General features: G+C 52.7%; 1 protein-coding gene across 5 annotated transcripts in view; it reads left to right on the top strand.

The window, feature by feature from the left end:
• The window catches only part of BCL11B (BCL11 transcription factor B), an 86,503-nt gene that overhangs the window by 19,549 nt on the left and 45,255 nt on the right, over positions 1-21,699 (top strand). For 2 of the 5 annotated variants that reach the window (XM_081291986.1, XM_081291985.1), the window contains exon 3: positions 18,891-19,103. The exons of the other annotated variants lie outside the window; for them this stretch is intronic. In XM_081291986.1, coding sequence (XP_081148112.1) covers positions 18,891-19,103 — 213 coding nt within the window. The remainder of the gene's footprint in view (positions 1-18,890; positions 19,104-21,699) is intronic. 5 annotated transcript variants of the gene reach the window in all.

Below are 21,699 nucleotides of genomic sequence, written 5' to 3'. Positions count from 1 at the left end.
ACAGGCCTGGGCTGGGTTTTTTTTTCATACATGCAAATGTGTTTTAGGCTATATTCATTGTCACACAGCACCCCCCACCCCATAAATACAAACTGCTTCATTTTGTGGAATTTTGGGTTTGCAGGAGGCTTGCTTGTATGACTTCCAGTTACTCATTCACCTCCCCAAAGCGGAGCCCCTAGAAGGCTGGAGCTCTCTTTCTTATCTCCAGGCTTGCTAGAAGGTCTGATTTAGATGACATGGGCATAAAATAGGTCCCTGTGGGCTTTGAACTATTTTTAATAATAAAGAGCCATTGGTGGGATCCAAAGGAAGGTTCTGGCCTCCTGATCTGAGCCGGGAGCTTCTTGCTGCCACTCTCCCATCCTTCCCTGAGTGCAGGGCCTTGAGGCAGGCCATCCACGGGGGACGGGTGGAGTTCCAGGGTCTTCACCTGTAGATGCGGCAAGCAATGCCTGTCCCGCTGGCCCTGCAAGGTGGGGGCAGGGGACAGAGGCTACTCACAAACTACAAACCAGAGCAGAGGACAATCAGCAGGGCCACCTTGACTTTAGCCCTGAGTTGTAGTGAAAATTTTTTTTTTATTTCAACAAACAAGGATAAAAATACGGGTCACTAGAAGGATGGTTTCTTTCCCCCCTTTGGGGGTTTATACAGGTGGTTCCGCACTCCCAGCAGCGGGTCAGGAAAGAGGGAAGAGAGCAGAGAAGGACAACTGGGCTCCTTCGGGGAGAACTTAACCAACACTCAGCCTCAGTTATTATTATTGTTAGGGTTTTTATTTGACAATAAATAGTTAGCAGTTGACTTAAATTTTTTATTAGGCACTTGACAGTTCTGTTTTTGTCCTTGTTGCTAATGTTCACGCCTGGCCACTAGCTCTAGAATCTGTTAGGAGTGGGCTGTATGTTGGTGATCTGTAAAAACAGGCAGCCTGGCTGTCACCTTTGTGCCCTTGGGGTCACCTTTTCACTGGGGAAACAAAGAGATCTTGGATTTCTGGAGCTTAGTATGTGCTATTTGAAGGGCTTTGCAAAGAGTAACTGATTTCATCCTCCCTACAACCTCATGACATAGGTGCTAATGTGAACCCCACTTCACAGAAGAGGAAACTGACGCACAGAGATGTTAAGTCATTTGCCCAAGGTCACACAGTGGTGAGTTAGGGCCCAAGGTGTCAACTCCAGCAGTCAGCTCTTCACTATAGAAACCAGGGCTGCCCGTGGTCACATTTCGTCCTGCGTTCCCATCTACTCTACAAAGATGGTGAAGCAGAAATTGCTTTCATTTTGTAAAGGAGGCAGCTGAGTCTAAGGGTGGCTAAGTGCTGTCATAGCCACCCCAGGAGTCGCTGGTGGCAAGAACCAGGCTCCTGGCTCCCCAGGGTCACCCTGGGTCTTCACTGGGCCATCACTGTCTCCCAGCAGCCTAGGCCCCGGGGGATCCTGTGGTCTTTTAATGCTCCTGGTGCAGGCCCCCTCTGCTCCTAGCTGGGTGATGAGGAATGACGGCCAGTCTTCTAAGGATGGATCTCCATCATGGTAGCTGGGCCCTAGAGGGTGTGAAAGAACCTGTCCTCTACATGCCTGTGGACTCTGTGTGGACCGCCGACTGTGGACTGTGCCACTGTGGACTGTGCCTCTTGTGAAGAGCTGCCCCTGACCAGCTGGGTAGCAATCGGCAGGTGGTCTGCTGCACTGCGTTCGGGGAGGGGCAGGCATGGTAGACTCTGGCCTGAGGCCTCATCCTGTGGCTGACAAGCTGTGTGGCCTTGAGTGGGCCCTCTCCCCTTCTGGGCCTGAGCTCCTGAGCTGAGAATGTGCTAAGGAACCACCAGTGGCTTCCAACAGCTGCAAGAGCCAGGCTGGGGGGCGGGGGTGGGAGACCACAGCTTCCCACCTAAATCCCCTCCCATCCAGCAACCCTGACGTGACTCCGCTGTCACATGTGGGGTGCAGGAAGTACGTTTTCTCTGAAGAAGCATGGCTGGCAGTGAAAACTGTTAGAAGAAAGACTCCACAGCGTCCTCTGCCCATGCGGTCAGGTCACCTGGGAGGATTTCTGTACTCCCTGGAGGTTGGAGTTAGCTCAAGGCCCCCCTGGGCCGTGCTGCAGTTGTGTGGTTTGGTTTTGTTTTCATTTTGGTAAAAGGGTCCCCAGAATCATTTAAACCTCAGGCTCTGCAAAACCTGGGCCCACCCTGGCCCAGACGCTGCTAGGCCGAGGCTGGTGACCTGCAGGAGGGCAGGGAGCCGGAGCTCCGGAGGCAGAGCAGAGGCCAGGTGCAGAAGGCCAGCTGCCAGGGGCTTCTTATATTTTCAAGTGGGTTTCCTGCTGGTCTGCTGGTTCTGGTCTGAGGTCCCTGGGTGCTCAGAAAGGAGTCCATGCTGAGGGTGGCAGGATGTGGAGAGGGGCTGAGGAACAGGGAGTAGGACCACGTGGGGAGCCACAGATCTGGGAAAGCTTTTGCCGACCACAAGGGCAACATGGAAGCTGGGTCCTAGGCACCTTTGGGTGAAAAACAGCACTCCTGGTGTAGAGAGAAGGCAGCTCTTCAGAGGCACCATCTCAGGACAGCCCTCTCCTCCAAGCTCTTGTCCTTGGGGAAAGGTAGCTTCCAGGACTTCTGGGCTGTCAGTCTCCGTCAGCCACAACACAGCCTCAAAGGTGCAGGCATTCAGGTGCATGGGTCAGCACCCACCCAAGATGACCCCAAAGGCACAGAGACCTGCAAGCTGACAGCCCCAGGGCCTGGATTGTGCCCCAAGTGATGGAGCACAGATAGACATCTGTCCAATCCCACATGGCAGCCAAAGAACCCTAACCCCCTGATGACTTCAGAAGCCAAAGTCATCCTCGAAAGTCCTTGCTCAGGACAGACCATGCCTTCCCAAGGGTACAGCCTCCCAGGGATCCTCTCTTGGGGTAGGGGCCAGGGACTGCCTGTCTTGGACTCAGTGTGACCCCAGTGTGGATTCTTCTCCCTGAAGGAGGAAGTAGAACAAACCTTCCAAGACCCCTTCCCACCTCCAGCAACCTAAAAACATTGGGGTTGTAGACCCTCACAACTTGGGTTCTCCCTTGGAGTCTGAGCGGGTTCTTTCCCCCTCCCACTACGAGTTCAAAGCCAGCCAATTAAGAAACCTAAACAGTGCGGTCTTCGCCCTGTATCATTGGCTTGTAAAACTTTCCCTGCAAACGAGGCGACTTTATTCGCTGGGAAACAGAAGTATGTAATTTTCCTGACCTGGCCTTTGCTTTGGGGAGACGAGGAAAGACAGAGAAGTCATTTCCATAAACAGACAAGCCCCGAGGCCGCAAACGAGGTCCACACTCCGGTGTCGGGGCATGCGGACCGCAGCGAGGCGGGCTGGAACGCGGAAAGCGGCGAGCGGCGGGGAGGCGGGTCAGCGCGGAGCGCTCTGCCTTAGGGTGCCTGTGGGGGAGTGGTGGCGGTGGGGCGGGGGCATCAAAGTCCTCCTGACCCTGCGACTGAACCTTTGCTCCCGCTCCCACGAAACCAGGCGCCACCAGTGCAATTTCCCAAGTTCCCCGACGATCGCAACTTGCAAGACTCTGGTCGCCCCCGCCTGCGGCACCCACTTCTTACACTCGGACCCTAGCGCTCCCCATGCCCATGCCAACACCCGCCACGTGCGAGAGCGGCCCGGGCAGCTCCTGCCCTGCAGGCGTGGGAGTTAGGCCCCGCCCTCCCGGGGCTGCGAGGTTGGGGTCCGTTCGCGCCCCTTTTACACCCAGGCAGAGTACATAATGGCCTTCCAAAAGGCGGATAGGTGAGCCCTGGCGGGGGCGCGGGACTGACCCGCACCTCACGGACCGCACCACGCGGACAATCGGGCAACTTCGAGACTGTGCCAGGGGCTTTCCCTGCGGCGGTGTTTCTCTTGCGCCTGGCCCGCGTTTCACCTGGGGGCTCCCGTGCCTCGGGACGCGCCTGGTCCTCTCTCGGTCCCCTCCCTGCCCCTGGCCTCTCCAGCCTGCGCCCAGGGCGCGCTGCTCTATGCCCATAGGCCATCCCCTTCCCGCTCTCCCCGCCTGGGTCTCTCCGCGCACGTTGATTGTGCCTTCCTGGGCGGGAGGGCTGGGGGGCTTCAGGCCCATGCATAATTCGGGGGCTTAATGGGCCAGCTGCCCAAGCGGGGCGGCGAGGGGCGGGCGGAGGCGCAGCGAACCCTGCCCGCGTCTGGCCCTGCCGGGAAGGCGCGCTCCTTTCTTCCTCCCATGACAGCTCCCCTCCCCCTCTCGGCCCGGGTCCGAGGAAGGCGCGGGGTGGGCGAGTCGAAGGGCTAACCGTAGGGAGGGGGCGTCCTTAGTGCTTCCGCGTAACTTTTGTTTGGGGGGCTGGGGTGTGCAGCGATCGAAGCCGCCTCGGGGCCGGCTCCCGTGGGAGCTGGAATGCAGGTTTCCTCGCGGCACTCTGCAGCCCTGGAGTCTGTTTTCCGTGCCCCTTCCCCCTGGCGGCCCCCGTCCAGCCGCAGCCCTGCGAGCACGCCCCTGGCCCGGGGCCAGCCCCCTTCCCGGGCTGCCGGCGGAGATGGATGGAGGCGGAGACCCAAGGTCAAGGGCGGGGAGTCCGGGGGCCCAGGGCCCCTTTGTGCGCGCCGGCCGCCCCTCCTCCACCGGTCGCTCTCTGCTTGGCCCCCGTGCGTGCGCCCCGGAGGGTGACCTTGTCGGGCAAGGCGAATTGCATTTCTGGACCCCTGGAAACTGCCAGTGGCTCCCTCCCCGAAACCACCAGGCACGAGGGGCGGGCTTCCTCTCCACAGTGACATTTGTCCAGGATCCCGGGGACGCCCGGGGACCCCCTCTCCGCCCGCCGCCATCGCCCGGAAGGGTCGCGCGGCCTTCAGCCCGCCAGGTCCTGATGCAGGTGAGGCCCAGAAGGAAGGAGCCTCAGAGTTCCCTAGCACGGTTTGTGATCACGCTGGGGAAACAGGCCTTTTCAAAGTGACTTTCTTTGGAAACTCCCCCCACCCCTACCCCGAAAAAGAGGGAGCCAGTTTTCATAGAGGGAAATCCTAGGGCTGGGACTTAAAAACACAGAGGGAAGAAAGTGTTTTCCCAATTGTGTAGGAATGGAACCCTCTCTGGAAGGAGACACCTGGAATTAGCCTCCTGGAATTACAGGGAATTAATGTTAGTCCTTCTCTGCCCTGACTCTCTTATCACTCTCTTATCTGTATGCAAATGGTCACCTTCCTAGCAGCCGGTGAGCAGGTCTTTATTTTTGCTTCTTAAAAATTGGCCTCTGATTGTTGGAAGCACCTACAGACCCTTAAAGATCACCACCAGCAAGGGTTGGGCCTCCAGTGGATCTCTCTAGGAAAAGCTCTTAAGAAAATGCTCAAACATTTTCCCAAAGCTGTTATGCTGGAAATAAAAATGTATGCTGTTTGCCTATGGAAGATGGAAAGTTTGCCTTCCCTGTGACAGCTTTTCCAGCCCAGGGTTGGATCCACATCTCTATTCTCCATTATTCAGAAATAAGTCTGAACCAGACAGAACACATCTGCTATAACAAGGCAAGAATGTTTTAAGCATAGGTATATACATAAATATTTGGGATTTGGGTCATGAACAGCGTTCATTGCACCCTCTGAGCTCTCCAGGTACTGAGTAAATAGTGTCTTCCTGGCATTTTGAGTACAAAAAAACCCCCTTCAAATCCCCGATTTAGCTAATCCAAAGTTTGAGCAGCAGGCTCCTCTGGTGGAGGAGTCAGAGGTATTTGTCAATTTATTTGTTGAAAGGCCTGAGGAGAAGGGAACCAATTCAACACTTGGCAACCCAAAGCTGCTGCCAGTCCTGGACAGGAAGATTTTCATATCTGCCTGAACTTGCTAGTTGATTTCTCAGACGTCCATTTATAACAGTTCCAACAAGATAGAATCTGCCTTTGAATATCTGTAAATACGGGTAAAGATCACAATCCAGGCTCATAATGGGCCAAGACGAAAAGGCAGATTCTCCTGTTTGATTAATATTTATGTTACCGGATTCCTTTACAGAAGAAAAGATGAAACACTAATTGTGTGTGTGTTTGAGGGGGCCTCATCCTAGGTCTCTGCAGTTCATTTAGAGAGATGTACATTTTTGGATTTTTGCAGACCAGGTGCGTGTGTGTGGGTAATTGTTCATGTTTTGCTTGAAAGACAGGTATCCTGTGGTTGGTCGACTTAATGGCTATTACCCGGGGAGGAGGCCAATTTATCATCTGTTTTCCTTATTTTGACGACTCAACACTCACAAAAAATTAGGTGTGATTTCTCTTTTTAGGTTTGGGTTAAGGCTTTGTGCACAGTGGCAGAAGGTTGTCATTCACAGTCCAGGGTGCTCACCTTCCTTGGGGGCACACATCTTGCTGTGTGTCTCTCTGCGCTCTAGGCTGGGTCTGCAGGCACAGGTGGATTTGCCTTGTTTTGTTCAGGAACAGTGTGTGGCAAGGGGATTTGCTTGGCCATGGGGGATTTTGTCAGCTGGATCCAGTTGAAATTCCACTGGTGGAACTGGGAGCCACAGGGCTGGGAGGAGGCTGCCCTTGTAGCCGTTCTTTCTTGAGCACCTTCAATTTTATTGCTTGGAGAAACCTAGATTTTCTTAGAGGATTTCCTACGAATTGTGGTTTCCCACGGTGGCACCTGAGTCCCAGTGAGACGTTTGATAAATATTTGCTGGAACGTCAGGGCCCATCTTAAGGTGAGAGCCCCAGAGTGGAGACTCTGGCATGGAACCTTGCACAGCCTCTCAGGTATTTACTTCTCAAACAGCCCAAGGCAAACCAGTTCCTGTGTTAGTGTCCTTGTCCATAAAATGGGGATGTGCAGTTGTTTGCTTTCCTGTCACCGTCCAGATATGAACACAAACCAGTCTGTGGAGCAAAGCAGTTGCTGATTTCGAAGACATCATAAAAGCAGAGGCTGTTATTGTTCAGTCTGTGGGGGCGGGGTGACTAATTTGCAAAGGGGAAAAGAATCACATAGCTGCTTGTACAGGGTGTCATTTTTAATGCAAGGAAGAAGAATTAGGGGCTTGGGAGAAGGGTTTGGGAGGGAGGACTTAGATGTTCAATTTAGTAACCTAATACGCATAGGAAACACTCCTTCTCTGTCCCCATTCATTTTAGAGGACCTTCCCACTCCCTCTTTCCCCAGCTCCGTATTCCTCCAGAGGACTGTCATGTGATTCAGACTCTTAATAACAGGGGTGCTGCTGTTGTCCTTGACCAGATTACCCCAGAAGAGGTGTTTTTGCTGATATTTGGGTTTTGGGCCCCAGAAGGAGGAGAGCAGGACAGGCGCAGTAGAGACTTGGGTGGGGGAGGTATGCATACAGCAGGCAGCCTTTAAGTGCACAGTCGTGCTCCATGCAGGTGAGGAAGGAACGCCATGCAGACTGGGGAGGAAATTCCTGTTTTCTTTTTGCTGCCGCCTCTCTGAGCTAACAGAAATTGGCATTTACATCCACGGAGTACACAGCTGGCTGTCGCGAAATGGTACCTTCACTGGGGAAATGGAAGCCTCCAGTGGCCTGTTGGGGTTCCATTTTACTTTTTGTTGTTTTCCTTTCCAAGAGGCTTGGTTTCTTTTTCCAGCAATCCTGGGTGACCTGAATTGGATTTTTAACAAGGGTAACCTCTGGCAAGGACCCAAACCTCTGGGTTAGTCTTGCTCTTTAGGAATACAGATGCTGTCTTTGCACACTTGCCCCCCGCCACAGGGCCCAGGCCCTGGGCTTGGGTTTTGGGGTGTGGGTGGGTGAGCATGCCCTCTCCCTTCCCCGTGGGGTCCTTGATGGAGCCCTTGTTCCGGCATCTGAGCCCGAGTGGGGTGGATACCCGAGTCTGTTGTTGCAGGCTTGTGGCCAGGAGGGTGTCTGGTGCTTCTTAATTGAATACAGATTTGAGTAAATTCCACGTGGGCAGGCAAGGGTGGCCGAGGGAGGCAGTGATGCTGCTGTCTCCCTGTGGCTGGACGTGGAAGCAGCTCATAACCTCCCAATCCCAGGAGCCTCCCAGCCTTCCATCTGGCCCACACGTTGTGCAGAAAGGTAGGGAGGTTGCCGAGGAGTTCCAGGATGCCCGTGTAGACGTTGTTGGTGTGAACGGGTTCTTCCATCTTTTGTTAGTGACAGCTCGTTAATTAACCAGCAGACTCGTGCCACCCGCCTTCCTTTGACACATGCATATATTTTGGGGTAGAAGATTCTTGGTCTCCCAAAACTCTGATCCGAACCTTTCAGGAAGTCTCCCTACAGTGCTGCCGCCTCTTCCCTCCCGCTTGTCCTCCCTGCTCCCCCTTCCTGTCCCCTCCTACCCACCCTTCCCTTAAACCCAAGTGGGCTTGTAGCTGACTGGGGGGCGGGCACGTTAAACACAGCTAAATAAATCATGTTTACGCTTGGCGTTCTCGGTAGTGAAAAATCTGTTGGCCGTTTCTACTTCCTTATTTCTCAGCATTTGCTTCCTACCTGTTTTTGAGCACATGCCCAGAAATAGTAGTTTTGTCAAATGAGGGGATAATGCCAGCCAGCCTTTCTTGCTGCCAAGGAAGCTGCTGGATTTTGCAAAACAGAGTGACGTTTTTTTAGTGACACTGATTTTTTTTTTTCCCCAAAGAAATTAGGATGTAGAATAAGGGTATTAAAATGCACTTAGGGAAGAGGGGGGAAAGCTACCTAGTCACCCCTGCCGCTCAGGGGCTTGTAGAGAGCAGGGATAGAGAAGAAAGGTCTCCGTTCTGTGTGTACTTGGCTGCTGGAGGCGGAGAGGCTGCTCTGGGCCCAGAGAGCTGAGTCAGGGTTCCTTTATTTCAGCCCCAAGACTTCATTTTCTGTGCCATTTTGGTGATGTTATGCAAGGATCCTTTTTTTTTTTTTTTTTTCCTGTTTGGTTTTGTGTCTGTTTAGTTTCTGAGGCCCCTGAGCAGTACTTGCTGCATTCTTCCTCTGAGGTTACAGTTGGGAATTTCACCCTGATCTGGAATGGGAGCTTGTGGGGGGGAGAGATCCTGGCTGTTCTGTCACTGTTTATGCCTGAGATCAGCAATGACGGTGACCCCCCTTCCTCTGAGCTCCTTCCACGACATTTTAAGGGGGGCATCTAGAAATCATTTTTGTGATGGGATGCTGTTGGCGGGGCAGAGGACTTCCTGGGTAATTACAGCCAAATATAGACTTGCAGATTAAAATAAATGTATTTTTAAAAAAAAAAAAAACAATTTCAAAAACAAGTAAGTGAAAAATAAACACTGGGACTCCTGTCTGGAGGTGAGCTGTGCAGGCTTCTGTCTCAGGTCCAGCCCTCAGCTCGGTTTCAAAGACAGCCAAGGGAAAAAAAAATACAACAAAATCAAAGTCGGCGGGCCATGATTTCCCCAATTTCTAATGGGAATACTCTGCAATAGAAATGATATTTCCATTGAGGACTGCGCTGCCGGTTTCTTTAATTACATTAAATAGCGGTATAAACCTCAGCAGAACGTAAACCCCTGTTACAGCCGCGTGGCGAGCGAGGGTGGATTGAATCGTAAGGAGCAATGTTACAGTGTTAATGTGCTAACAATCTTTATTAAATTAATCCCGCGAAGTGTTAATTTTTACAAATTTTGTTGTGCACACACCGCACGTCACCTCTGGTGTGTTAGGAGATGAAAATGGATTTCACGTCAAAAAATAAGTAAGAAGGGGCGGCTGTCAGGCTGCGCCCTTAGAAGGAAATTTGTGATTTTTTTTTTTTTTTTTTGCCGTCAAATGCTACCGTACTGAAAAGAAGGCTCATAATATGTATATTAAATGCCATCTACATACAGAAAACTCAGTTAAAGGAACTACTTGGATGAAAGTAATTACAGGCCTGTACAATTTTTCAGTCAGTGACATTTCAGACTTGGCTTAGAAACAGAAAGAGACCATAGAAAGATTTTGTGCTTACGTGATGCAGGGCGTCAGGGCCTCGGGATTCTACGTGTCCATTAGGAAAAGGTAAAAGGAAATGAAAGGGGGAAAAAAAAGACTCAATCGTCAACAAAATCCAGGGAGAGCTAGATTTTTTTTTTTTAAGTGGTAGTGGAGATCAGTTGCTTCTGACTAATAAATACAAGTAAGAACAACATGTGCATTTAGCCTAGCAGCTCCCTATGTTTACAATTTGGCTTCTTTTCTTTTTTCCCCCCAACTTTCTATTAACCAAGTTCCTTTCTATGCTGTCTAAAAACAAGAACCCCCTGGCCTCTTCCTGCCCAGGTAGGATTTTATGACCCTTCTTTTTAAAAGGGCCAGTGGCGTTTGCATTCCTCAAGCCCAGGGCTGCTCTGCACCTGCGCCCTCAGCAGCCCTCTGCCCTGGCTGCCCGGGTCACTCGGCAGCCTCCTTGCCGGGCACTCTGTTTCCTTTATGTTCTTTTTATTGGCTGTACTGTGATATTTTCATTCTTAATTCCCCGGGATTCTCACAGACCCGACTTCCTTCCCCCTTCTATTTATTCTCTTGCCTCCTTCGTGCGGTGCTTGAGCTAAAGCCAGTATTGGAGTTTGTGGGACCTTGGAACCACAATGACTTCCGGAGCACACCCGTTCTAAGGCATGTTTCATGAAGGACCCGATTCTTAACAGAGTCGGGCTTGTGTTTCCACATTATTCCCATCAGGCACAGTGGCTGCTGGTGGGAAAGCAAAAGGTGTCCTCAGATGAAAACTCACGGTTGGCATCAAATCTGAAGATTCATTTCCTGGTTTATTTCCCTCGTGTGACATGTGACTTCTGTCTTCACTGTGGATTTTTCTTCTAGCTCTAAATAAGGGAAACATCTGAGAGATGCCTGGCAAGTTTGTCACTGGAGTCTGGTCTCTAAGCTCCGTTTGAGAAAGTGGTGTGGGGGCCTGACCTCAAGTCCCAAATTCTTCATCTTAGAATGCAAAAGATGCAGCCAGCATTTAAGTTCAGTGTGTAGACTGCATCTTCATCCAGCCGTGCTTCTTGCAGATACTTGTAGTACACCGTTGGTTGCTCTGGACACATGTGGAGGTAAAATTCACGAAGGCTTTTGGATGAGTTTTATTTGAGGGATTGAGGGTAGGAGCTGCTAAAGATCGAATGAAGCAGCTACTCAGCTTCTGACCAGAAGGCCTAAATCAGGGGAAGAAGGGGAAATTCCTCTGCTAGATACTGGGTAGATTCAGAGAACCTATCCACCCCAGTTTTGTCCTTGGCCCCTACAGACTCCAGGTGATGCCTGCAGACACTTCCACATGTCCATGTTGCTGATATAGATGTGTTTGTTGTGTGCACATATATGTGTAATCTCTCTGTATACTATAGATGCGCATGCACACATTTTTCTAACTTGGCAAACACATGGCCTCACCCTCTGTTGTCCCCGGGCCTACCAATTCCAGGATCTTGGGCCCAGGTTGGTGGACCCTGCCTGCCACAGTCACCCCAGAGGGGTCCTGTTCTTTTTTCCATGTGAATCCTAAAGCGGTGCTACACAGGCCTCAGCATGGTTGGAGTTTATTTGCATTCCAGCTGCTCAGAGAGCTCCAGGGGTTTCCCCCTGGAGAGACGTGAAGGAAAGGAGTCCAAGCTGCAAATTTCCTCCCTGCAGATTCCGGTTTAGGGGTTGGAAGGTGAGCCCCAAATAGCTGGTCACCTCCTCTGCCTCACCCTGAGTGGGTGGTTCTGCGTAGATGGTCTGGGGGCACCTTTCCTACCCAGCAACCCCTGGAATTTCCTCTGTTCTCTCCCTTGGGGGCTCTTTTGGAAGGGCCATGGCGATACAGCTTTACCAATTCTAGGTTCAGGGTGCAGAAAGGGTCTCTGCTGCCCCAGAGGATTTCAGCAGCTTGCATCTTGAGGAAATTGGGGTTGGCAGCCATTAAAGCAGGTGCTTCTGGACCCGGGAAAGGGGCGTGGCTGATTCTAATTGCAAGAAGCAGCTGCCCTGGCTGATGGTTCCTTTTCCAAACCCTGGTGGAAGGAAGAAAACAGGTTTTGGTAGTGTTTTGGGGGGCATGATAGGTCCTTTGCCTCTCCTGTCTCCTTCCTTGGATGACTAAATGGGCAGCATGTTGGGGAGAGGAAATAGTTGAAGTGGTGATTCACCACTTCAGATTTCAGCAGTGCTGGAGGAGGGAGGAGCTACGAGGAGGCAGCCTCGCTTCCTGTCCAAGAGACCTGCTTCTTGCCTCTTCTGGGTGGCCAGATCTTCTCATGGCAGGTGTCCACACAGGGCTGTGGATGGTTGGTGGTGTCTCAGAGTGGTCATTTGAGAAGTGGTGGGAGAGATGGCCTCAAGTCCAGAGTTGAACAGATGTGTGTTCCTGGAGGCCATGACCTGCTGCCCTGCACTGGCAGTGGCCCTCTCTGAGTCCAGCTGGGCTGTCTGTGGATGAAGTTCATAGGGCTCTTTCACCTGCATCCAAATTCCCACCCTCCCCAGCCACCTGTAAGGGCTGCTGTCCTTCAGCCTGTAGAGGCCAATCGTGGGTTTGAACTGTGATTTTTGTGTCTCCTGTGTGATGACCCTGGAGGGAGGAGCTCTGTAAGCACAGCTGTGCAAACCCTTGTGAAACCTCACTTTTTTGTTGTCCTTCCAAAGGACACGTCCACATTCACCCCTGAAACCATAATCTCTGACAGCCAGGGACTGGAGACCTGGGCTGGCCACTGGGCACTCGGGCAAAACAGTCATATTTGACTTAGAATGAGAATCCAGTGGGGAGAGGTGGGACTTGGGGAGCCCTGGCTTCGTGGGTAGAATTTCTAGGTCTCCCAATTGCTGTGGGTCAGTGAGTGGGCCATGCACATGCCCACTTGCCCTCTGCTCCTGTCTTGGAGACCTGCCCTGGAGTTGAGGTTTTCATGTTTGATGATGATGATGATGTTGTTATTATTTTTTACAATGAAATGAAATCAAGTTCCAGTGTTTGCTGGTTCCTGCACTTTGGGGTAATCCCACTTAAGGAGCAGAGAAATTTACTTGGTTGTATGCCCCCACCCCCAGACTCCTGTAGGTCTGAAATTGAGCAACAAAGAAAGTTCCTTAGAATTATTCTCTATTCCTGCTGTTTGGGCTCCTCTTCCATCCTTTATCCACCCCCCACTCCTCCTGCAAAGAAAGGGAGAAAGACATAAAGATGGGAAGGTCGGGTCTTGTCGGGTGAGACCCTGTGCCTGTCTCATTTAAGGTGGCACTCCACTTCTTTCGAATAGGAAATTGCCAAAATGGATGTCATCGGCTGCTAATTAGATGTATTTTAACTGCAGGATCATTTTACCAGCTAATACTGTTATTATGTGCTTCAGTGTGAACCCATGGTGGAGCTGTTACAATATGAGCACGAGGCCTTAGCAGACAGCTAATGGAGGCTGCAGGGTCTGTGGAGGCACTTCCCCTTGGTGATGGCTAGTGACAGTCTATTTTTGGACCTAAAGATGCCTGGGTCAGGCCCTGTGCTGAAGGTCTGAGTCCTTTTAACCTCTCAAGATGAGCCAGGCTTTACTGATGTCCACTTTCTTTCTGTGCTTAGAGCAGGGCCTGAGTCTGAGGAGGCCCTGAGATTCCAGATTGTGGACACCAGTGGTCACCCACAGCTCTGTAGACTTAGCTGCCCTCCCCCCTGCCCCCCAGTCTTTGGGCCTCTGGACCTGGCTAGGGGCAACAAATGACCACAGGTTATGTCATGGCTGTGCCAATCTAGGCTGAGTCCCCGGAACACAGTACCAAAGTAGGCAGACCTGCATCTCGACATGGGTCACAAACAGAGCTGGTTTTACCTCCATCTTTTCTCTCTAGCAAACCGGAAAAAGAATCCTAATTTCCCTTCGGGGTGGGAGGAGGCGGGCTAGGATTGGGATAATGTCTTAAATATGAGCAGTGTATTTGACTTCATGTTATTTCTCCCTCCCCCCTTAATACACAGCATTTTTATCATCTTTAAGACAAAGTAGCTGGCAAAATATTTAAGTGATCAGGAAGAAATGTTTTTATTTGCCCGCGTGTGAATTGGGTTATCTGCCTATCTTGTTTATGAAATTTGGGGCTGCCTTTCCAGCACAGTATGTTCGCCTCTCAAATCTTTCCCGGCTCCCATTTCCATATTTCTGCGTGCTTGTTCTTTGTTAATCACTTGGCAAGCGCTTATTTGAATATTAAAAATTTCTTTAATCATCAAAGGCAGGAGCACAGTCTCATGAATATTCATATTTTCCCCCCTCCTCAGACTGGATTCTAGTTCATTACCCTGCAGTAAAAGCCAAACAGCCATCAATCGCCCTCATTACAGGCTCTGGCGTTTTGATTGGCTGCCTGCTGCCCAGAGCTTTTTTTTTTTTTTTTTTTTTTTTTTAAATTTTCTCCTTCTCCTATGAGCTGTCTTGTACCTGCCAACAACCACACCAAAAAAAAAAAAAAAAAAAAAAAAAAATCAACAATGCAAGAATAAATTTTTCTGGTTGAAAAACAACTTTGCAAACTTGTCATACAGTCCTGTGGCTTGCTGCCGCCTTATCGGCCACCAGCGCCTCCACCCTTCCCTCTTACCCCCCCCCCCCAAAAAAAAAAAAAACCTAGGAAAAAAGGGAGAGGGAAGAGAGAGAAAATTAAATAAATAAATAAAAGGGAGAAACTTGAGCCTCAGAGATGAATATTTGTCAAGAGAGTTGACGTAAGTTTCATTTGCATAATGACTTTGTACTTCTGCATTAATAAAATTTGCATATGAAGCCATGTTAATTACTCCTGATCATGCTTTTTGCATTCATGCATAGTAATTTTCTCCGACTTGTGAGAATTAATGTCTTGGCATGGGGGGGAGGGGGCGCGGGGACTGTCAGGTTCCCTTGCCAGTGTCCCTCGCTCACATGCCTGGCTCCCTGTCTGTCTCCTTCGCTGATCTATGACTCATTTCTGCACTATCAGTAGGAGTTCTCGCCTTAAAAAAATGTATCCGTTGAAAGGCACCAGTAGGGAGAAAAATAGACGTCTCCCGCGCAGTGTATTCCGGGCCACCTCTCTGGCTGGGGACGCGGCATCTGCAGTCCTGCCATCCTGGAGCGGCTGCTGCCACGGGACGCGGCGCTGGGCCGGGCTGGCTCCCCTCTCGCCGGGGTGGGGCGTTTCCAGGCGTTTTGTGTCTGCACGCTCAAGGTGGGCGTGTCGCCGCTAGTGCGCATGTGTGAGGCTTGGAGCGGAGCATCTGCAGGGCCCCGGGAGGGAGGAGGGCTGCAGAGCCCTTGGAATGCTTCGGGCCGGGAAGGCATTGAAATGAGCTCGCGCCCGATGATGCTGGAGCTTCGGAAGCATTTTAGGGAGACTTTTTGGGGTATCTTTTTGTACCAGATACAGAGAGCCCGGTGGCAGTTTCTGGCCTTCCTAAGCCCAGTGCGTCTGGGCGCCTTCTTCAGTCTTTCCCAGCCTCAGTTTCCTCTTTTGTGAGAGTGGGATATGCTACCCCATAGGAAGGCTCTGGGCTTGCTTGAGATAACTCAGGTATTAAACGTTTATTTATTTTTCCTTAATTAAAGTGAACTTCCATGATTAAAAAAAAATCAAGCCAGCCACGATTTTATTTATAAGCCCCCTGGATCCAACCTAAAACTGAGACGGTGGCTTGGCATCCCTAGGTGCACGGGGGTCTGTTCAGATTCCAAACGGAACCCATGGACTGCAAAAGAAATCATTTTACATTTTTATTTACTCTCGTAATGCTGGGGTTGGACTCCAGGGCTTCTAGGTTGCTGGGCAGGCCCACTATCCCTGAGCCACACCTCTAGCCCCTGAAAGCTTTCTTTTTAAAACAGTGACTTGCAGGCTTTGTAGGCTCCCTCCACCAGGCAGCTCCAGTGCTGTGAGAAGCACCCTTGGGAGTAGGGAAAGTTCCAAAATGGAAAACTAGAAAGGGATCTGATCATTTAGTGGTCGCTAAGACAGTGACTAAGTCTACCAGATGTCTAGCTTTGGTTCATGTTGTCCTGACCCTTTCAAAATGAGGAAGCTGAGGCTCTGAGAAAGTGATCATCTTAGGTCACATGGCCAGGGGATGGCAGAGGAAGGATGTGAACCCAGGCTCTCTCCTGGCCCACCCCCAAGGCCGCTGCCTCTGGGCTTCCTGGCTCACTGCTCTCAGGTGCTCTTTACCCACAACTCCAGATTTCCTGGCTGCACTTTTAAAGGCAAACACTCCTCCCTGTGGAAGGGCAGGGCTGGGAGATGGCCTGGGACAGGTATTGAGGCCTAGAGACAATGTCCTCACCTTTGATTTTTTTTTAAGATTCTCTAAATGTAGAATTCACCATTTCGTCTGTCAGTGGTTTTGATTATATTTACAGTGTGTGCAGCCGTTACCACTGTCTGATTGCAGATAATCTAATTTATACTCCTACACAGAAACCCTGCACCCATTAGCTCCCAGCCCCTGGCAACCTGGACCTTCCATCTCCATTCATTTGCCTGTTCTGGATGTTTCCTATCCATGGAATCATATGATGGATGGTTTCTTGCATCACTTAACTTGTGCTGTAGCTGCAGAGGGGGCTTCTTGAATCCCACCTTTGGGAGAGCTGCAGTCTAAGCCGCCCCCAGGGACATCCTCCTGCATGGCAGAGGGTAGCTTAAGAGTCCCAGAGGCCCTCACTCTGCAGTCCACTCTTTTGCTTCTTCTGAGCCACTCCTGAAGCAGGGGACTTCAGTGTGGTCAGCATTCCTAAGGAGGCCCTGGGGTGCAGCCCCAACCCCTTGCAGAGCATTGTGTTATGGTATATGACCTGCGCTGACAGACTCTGGTCTAGCCCACTGCTGCTCTTTGCTTCCTGCTCCTTGGCTCTTCTGCTCATCAGGGGAATGGAGTCAGGTGGGTGTTATCTGGGACAGCTGACTCCAGGCTGTGAGGTGCTGCACAGCTGGGGTCAATGCTGCTGGCTGTGTTGCCATCTTGCCCAGAGCCCAGGAGCCAGAGTCTGGACTTGGCTCTTTACAGCTATTGATGGCTGGATTGAGGTCAAGGACTCTTAGGCTTCCCTGCCCTTCCCTTGCTGTCAGGATACCAGGTGTCCTGGTCCCTCCACCCCAACTGCAGCCGTAGAAGGAAACAGAAGATATAGCTGGACTCATGGTCCAGAGCTCCCCAAGCCTCAGGCCGCACTTATTCCCACTTGCTGAACAGGTGGTTAGGGTATACTCAGCACAAAGCCACTGTCAGGGCCACAGAGGGCCCACCATGGTCTGAGGGAGGTTCCATGTAGGTCTTTGAGGCCTGTAGTGGACAGGGTCAGATGTACAATGTCCAGTTCCAGGCTGGGGGTTCAGGCAAGAGCTGTCCAGGGCAGACTTCCGGAAGGAGGCAGGTGACACTGGCCTCAGATGCAGACCTGTTTCGGTGCCTACACTAAATCTGGGGCTTGACCTTCCTGTCAGCCTCTGGGGTTGGAACTGCTCAGGGGTTCCTTGCGCACGCCCTTCTGGGGCTGTGGCCAGTTCTGAGACAGCCGGGTGCTTGGGCTAGCCTAGTGCAAAGTCTTCATGGGCCTGGGCAGTGTTGGCACTAGCTTTGTTTGTGGCCTCTTGGCAGGACATATTCAGAGTTCCCAAGCTTCAAGCTGGGGTTCTTCTCACATGCCACGAAGACCCTTATCCTGGATTCACATTTTAGAGAAACAGCATGTCAAAAAAGAGCTCTGGTTTTAGAGCCAGGCAGCAGGGTTTGATGGTGTCAGTTGCTGGGATCATGGCCTCAGTTTCCTGGTCTGTGCAATGGGTGTCCTAGGTCCATGCCCACCGTGGCATATTAGGAAGCTCAGTCACATGAAGACAGACAGGTTCCTGGTTTGCAGTGGGTTTGCTGAGCCCAGTGGCTCTTCCTGGGATGGGGGAGTCACACATGGTGGCTGTGGAGTGCTGGGAGGTGAGGTGCTGTAGCCTCTCTGGCGAGCCGACTGGGCTCAGCTGCCCATCATCTCGTTGATGTTTTCTTTTTGTCTCTCTGATGCTTCCCTGCTCAATTATTTACCCAGGGAATTTGGGCTTCTTCACTTGTGGTTTTGGCAAAGGCTTCACACAAATGTTTTGCCCTGGTGGTCTCTTAGCCATGTAAGATAAACGGCCAAATCAAACGCAGGCCTTGCCGGCAGCCCAGGCGAGCTGTAGGGCTGGGCGGAGGCGAGGCGGGCCCTGGCCTGGCCCTCCGAGTTGCCGTCAGACACTGGGGGTGGCGAGTGGGGGAAGCAGGGACTCCCAAGCCAGGGCTGAGACATGAAGAGGGGTCTGGGCCGTGCCAGGTTTTCCTGGGGGTGGAGGGAGGAGGGAAAGCAACCCGGGCTTGGGTGCTGCTTGCGGGGGACTGGAGAGGGGCCTCAGCTAGTAGTTAGCTAGGCAGCTCGCTCCCCAGTGCCCAGCCCCTTGGAGGTGGACTTGAGGAGCCCAGGCCTGTCCCAAGAGCCCATCGCGGTGTCAGACGGTGTCGGCTCCAAGCTTCCCAGTACTTCCCGGGGTAGCCCAGATCTGGGGGAAGAAATCCCCAATTGGAGCCTGCTCCAGTTTGCTACAGAAGACCCTTCCTGGAAGGGCCTTTCCTGGGAGTGGGGCCCTGACAGTCCCTATGTGCCTTAGCCCCCTACACAAGGCCCCCAGAAGTGGGGTATCAGTCCCTAGACCTGGCAGCTGTGGATATAGGACTCTCTCCAGTGCCCCCTGCCCACTTCCCTGACCCCCTCTCCCCTGCCTGTGCCCTGGTCACCCTCCCTGCAGGGCCTGGCACCCCTGGGGCCTCCGGCCCTTGAAGGCTGGCTGCAGCCCTGCACCCTGGGCCCCCTCCCATGCCCTAAGCCCCTTGTGCAGTCCAGGGCCCGACTGACCAGTCTTTTCTATTGTTTTTTCTCCAGGGCCGTGCAGGCCTGCCCAGCTGCCAGCGATGGCCCCCATAGCTGCCTCCTCCCACCCTCACACATCCGTGATCACTCCACCTCTGCGCGCCCTGGGCGCTCTCCCGCCCTGCTTCCCGCTGCCCTGCTGCAGCGCACGCCCGGTCTCGGGCGACGGGACTCAGGGTGAGGGTCAGACGGAGGCTCCCTTTGGATGCCAGTGTCAGTTGTCAGGTAACGAGGCCGCCGCGATGGGGGGGTGGGCTCCCGGGGATGGTGGGATGTGCCCGGGCAGAGCAGGGGACCTAAGGTGGGACCCAGGGAGGAAGAGCAACCCTCACCCAAAAGGCATTTTTGGGGTGCTCTGGGAAGCGGTGAAGGATGTCCACAGAACTGTAAGCCCCTGACTGGTCCCCATGGGTCAGGAGGTCCCTCCACCCCTGACCCCCCCACTCCCAGAATGCATTGCCCAGCCTCCAAATTTCATCTCTTTGGGCTGTTTAGCTAAAGCTTAATTGGATAACGCTTAACATCTGAGGTTTTCTTCTGCCCCTGCTCCCCCGCCCCCCTGCCGCCCGAGGAGGCTGGGAGATTCCTTGGTTGTCTGTGTGCATCGCCGGAGCCATCCGAAATGCTGAGTTTCTCTTTGGGACAATGTGTTGCCCATTAACTTAGAGGGAAAAAAAAAAGTTGCTCAAAAGGAGCCTTTTAAAAAGCTGTGGCCACGGGAGGGAGTGAAACATTCTGGGGGGGGGGGGGCAGGGACAGGGGCCTGGCTCTGGGCTGACCTCAGACCTTCACATCTGTGCTTGCCCCCGCTCCCCCTGCTCCCCTGGGAAGCCATGTGGCTGCCCATAACGCAGACGGGCAGGCAGGGCAGCAAGGCGACGCTCGGCCTCCGCCTCCTCCCCACTCTCTCCCCAAAGAGAACCCAAAGTCCTGTGGCCTGGGTTCCCCAGGAGCTCGCGGGTGGAGGGCGCTCACTGCAGCTCTAGCAGGCCTGGTGTGCAGTGCGCGGTGGCTTCATGAGCCAGGATGCTGACACAGACTCATGTGGCCATGGCTGTGGCCTGGTTTCCGTGGCAGGGGCTAGGAAAGGAGAGGGTGGCTGCAGAGCTGGGGCAGATTCAATTTGTTCCTGCCCCGTCACCAGGCACACTGCAGGCTTTCTCTTGACTCAAGATGTCAAAGGAAGACTTTGATTTGAGCAGGTTTTGCTTTTCATTGATGCTGTCCCAAGGGACAGTCCTTGGTGGAGCATGAGCTTTGCAAATGGCCCCTGCTAGCCTCTGCTCCAGGGCAGGAACTCCTGGCCTTCCTGCTGGTGGGGTGGCCCGCAGCCTTCAGTGCCACCCTGCTATGACAGGTGATGACATCATAGGATCTAGCTTCCAGGGGGAAGTTCTGTTTTTTTTTACTGGGCTTGTGCCTTAAATGCTCAAAGATCAGAATCACCCGGGAAGGAGTTGGAACTACTTGTAAAGAAGCTGGCTGCCTGTCTGGGGCTGCCTTCTCCCCAGGGTGGTTGGGGCTCCTGTACTGGCTTGGTTGTCGATTGCTCTGTGAGGCTGGGGAGGACCTTTTTGCCCAGCGAGGGTTGTCTGCTCCGTCTGGGTGGCTGCCCCACTCTCATGGCTTCCTGTAATTAGCGCAGCAGCCCTGCAGCCCTGCAGCCACTGGGGGGGCCACACTATCAAAGATCAGCCTGAGTGTTTACCACCGGACTCAGTCAAGTTCTGCATGTAGAAACACGATCTCCTCTCTAGAGGCGCACCCGAGTTTGCTTAACCCTCTGTTGGCTCTGGCCCTCCTTAGAAGCTGCCAGAGTGGAGGAGAGTTAGCCATGGGACGGGGCATCTCCCTGACAGGGTGGGCTCTCCTGGCAGCTTTGTGGAGTGCCAGGCAAGAGCCACTGCAGTCCAGTTGTGCAGATGGGGGTGGAGGTGGGGGCAAAGTCTGGGAGGGCATGTGGCTGGGCCAAGGCTGCAGGACTGGGATTTGTCTCTGGGAGGCCTCCTGAGCAGGCCACCTCTCTTCCCAGGGAGCCACACTGCCTCTGAGGATGCAGTGAGGATGAGCAAGGTTTGCCCTGCCTGACTCCCTGTGAACTCTGCCATCATCTGTCCCCACGTACTCTACTGGGCTCCTGATAAGGGCCATGCCTAGTGTGGGCACTGCCTGACACCAGACATTTGCGTGCGTTCTTGAACGCAGTCCTCACAGCAGGCTCACACTTTACTCCCCCACTTTATGGATGAGCCTTGGAGATGTGGTGGTCTCATGGCTCACATGCACCCGCTCATTCTTCAGCCAAAAGCCATCTCTTGGGCACCTGCTTTTAGGCACCCTGCAAACAGAGTGTGGGCTTCTGCCCGCCTGCAGCTTGCATTCTGCTGCGGGGAAGAAGGTATGGGGTGAGAACCTGAAGTAAGAGTGGTGGGAAGGTGGGAGAGCAGGCAGCACCCGCCTCGTCAGTGGCCTGGGCGCATCTCTGGATTTTAGGGCTTCAGAAGTTCCAGGGCTCTGGCCTGCGAGCAATGCCATGCTTGGGGAGAAGAGTGGGCAAGGGTGAGGCACTGTTCCTGGGGTTGGGACCACAGTGGTCAGCTCCTGGGCCTTTCGGGAGCCACCCCTGAGGGGCCTGCTCTTGCTTCCCACCCTCTGCTCCACACTCAATGCTTTTCTCGTTCTTCCTTTGGTCCCTGCTTATTAGCCTGCACTAGAGTGGACTGTCATATTAGCCTACACTAGAGTGGACTGTCATATTTGCTGATCAATTTCAATACCTGAAAATATCCCATTCCAGTGGTTCTTGTCCCTTTGTGGTTTC

This window comes from Spermophilus citellus, assembly GCF_964194105.1.
Source record: "Spermophilus citellus genome assembly, chromosome: 4".
Classification (NCBI taxonomy): Eukaryota; Metazoa; Chordata; class Mammalia; order Rodentia; family Sciuridae; genus Spermophilus; species Spermophilus citellus.
Note: the sequence above shows the minus strand (reverse complement) of the source record. Positions and strands in the feature narration are given on the sequence as shown.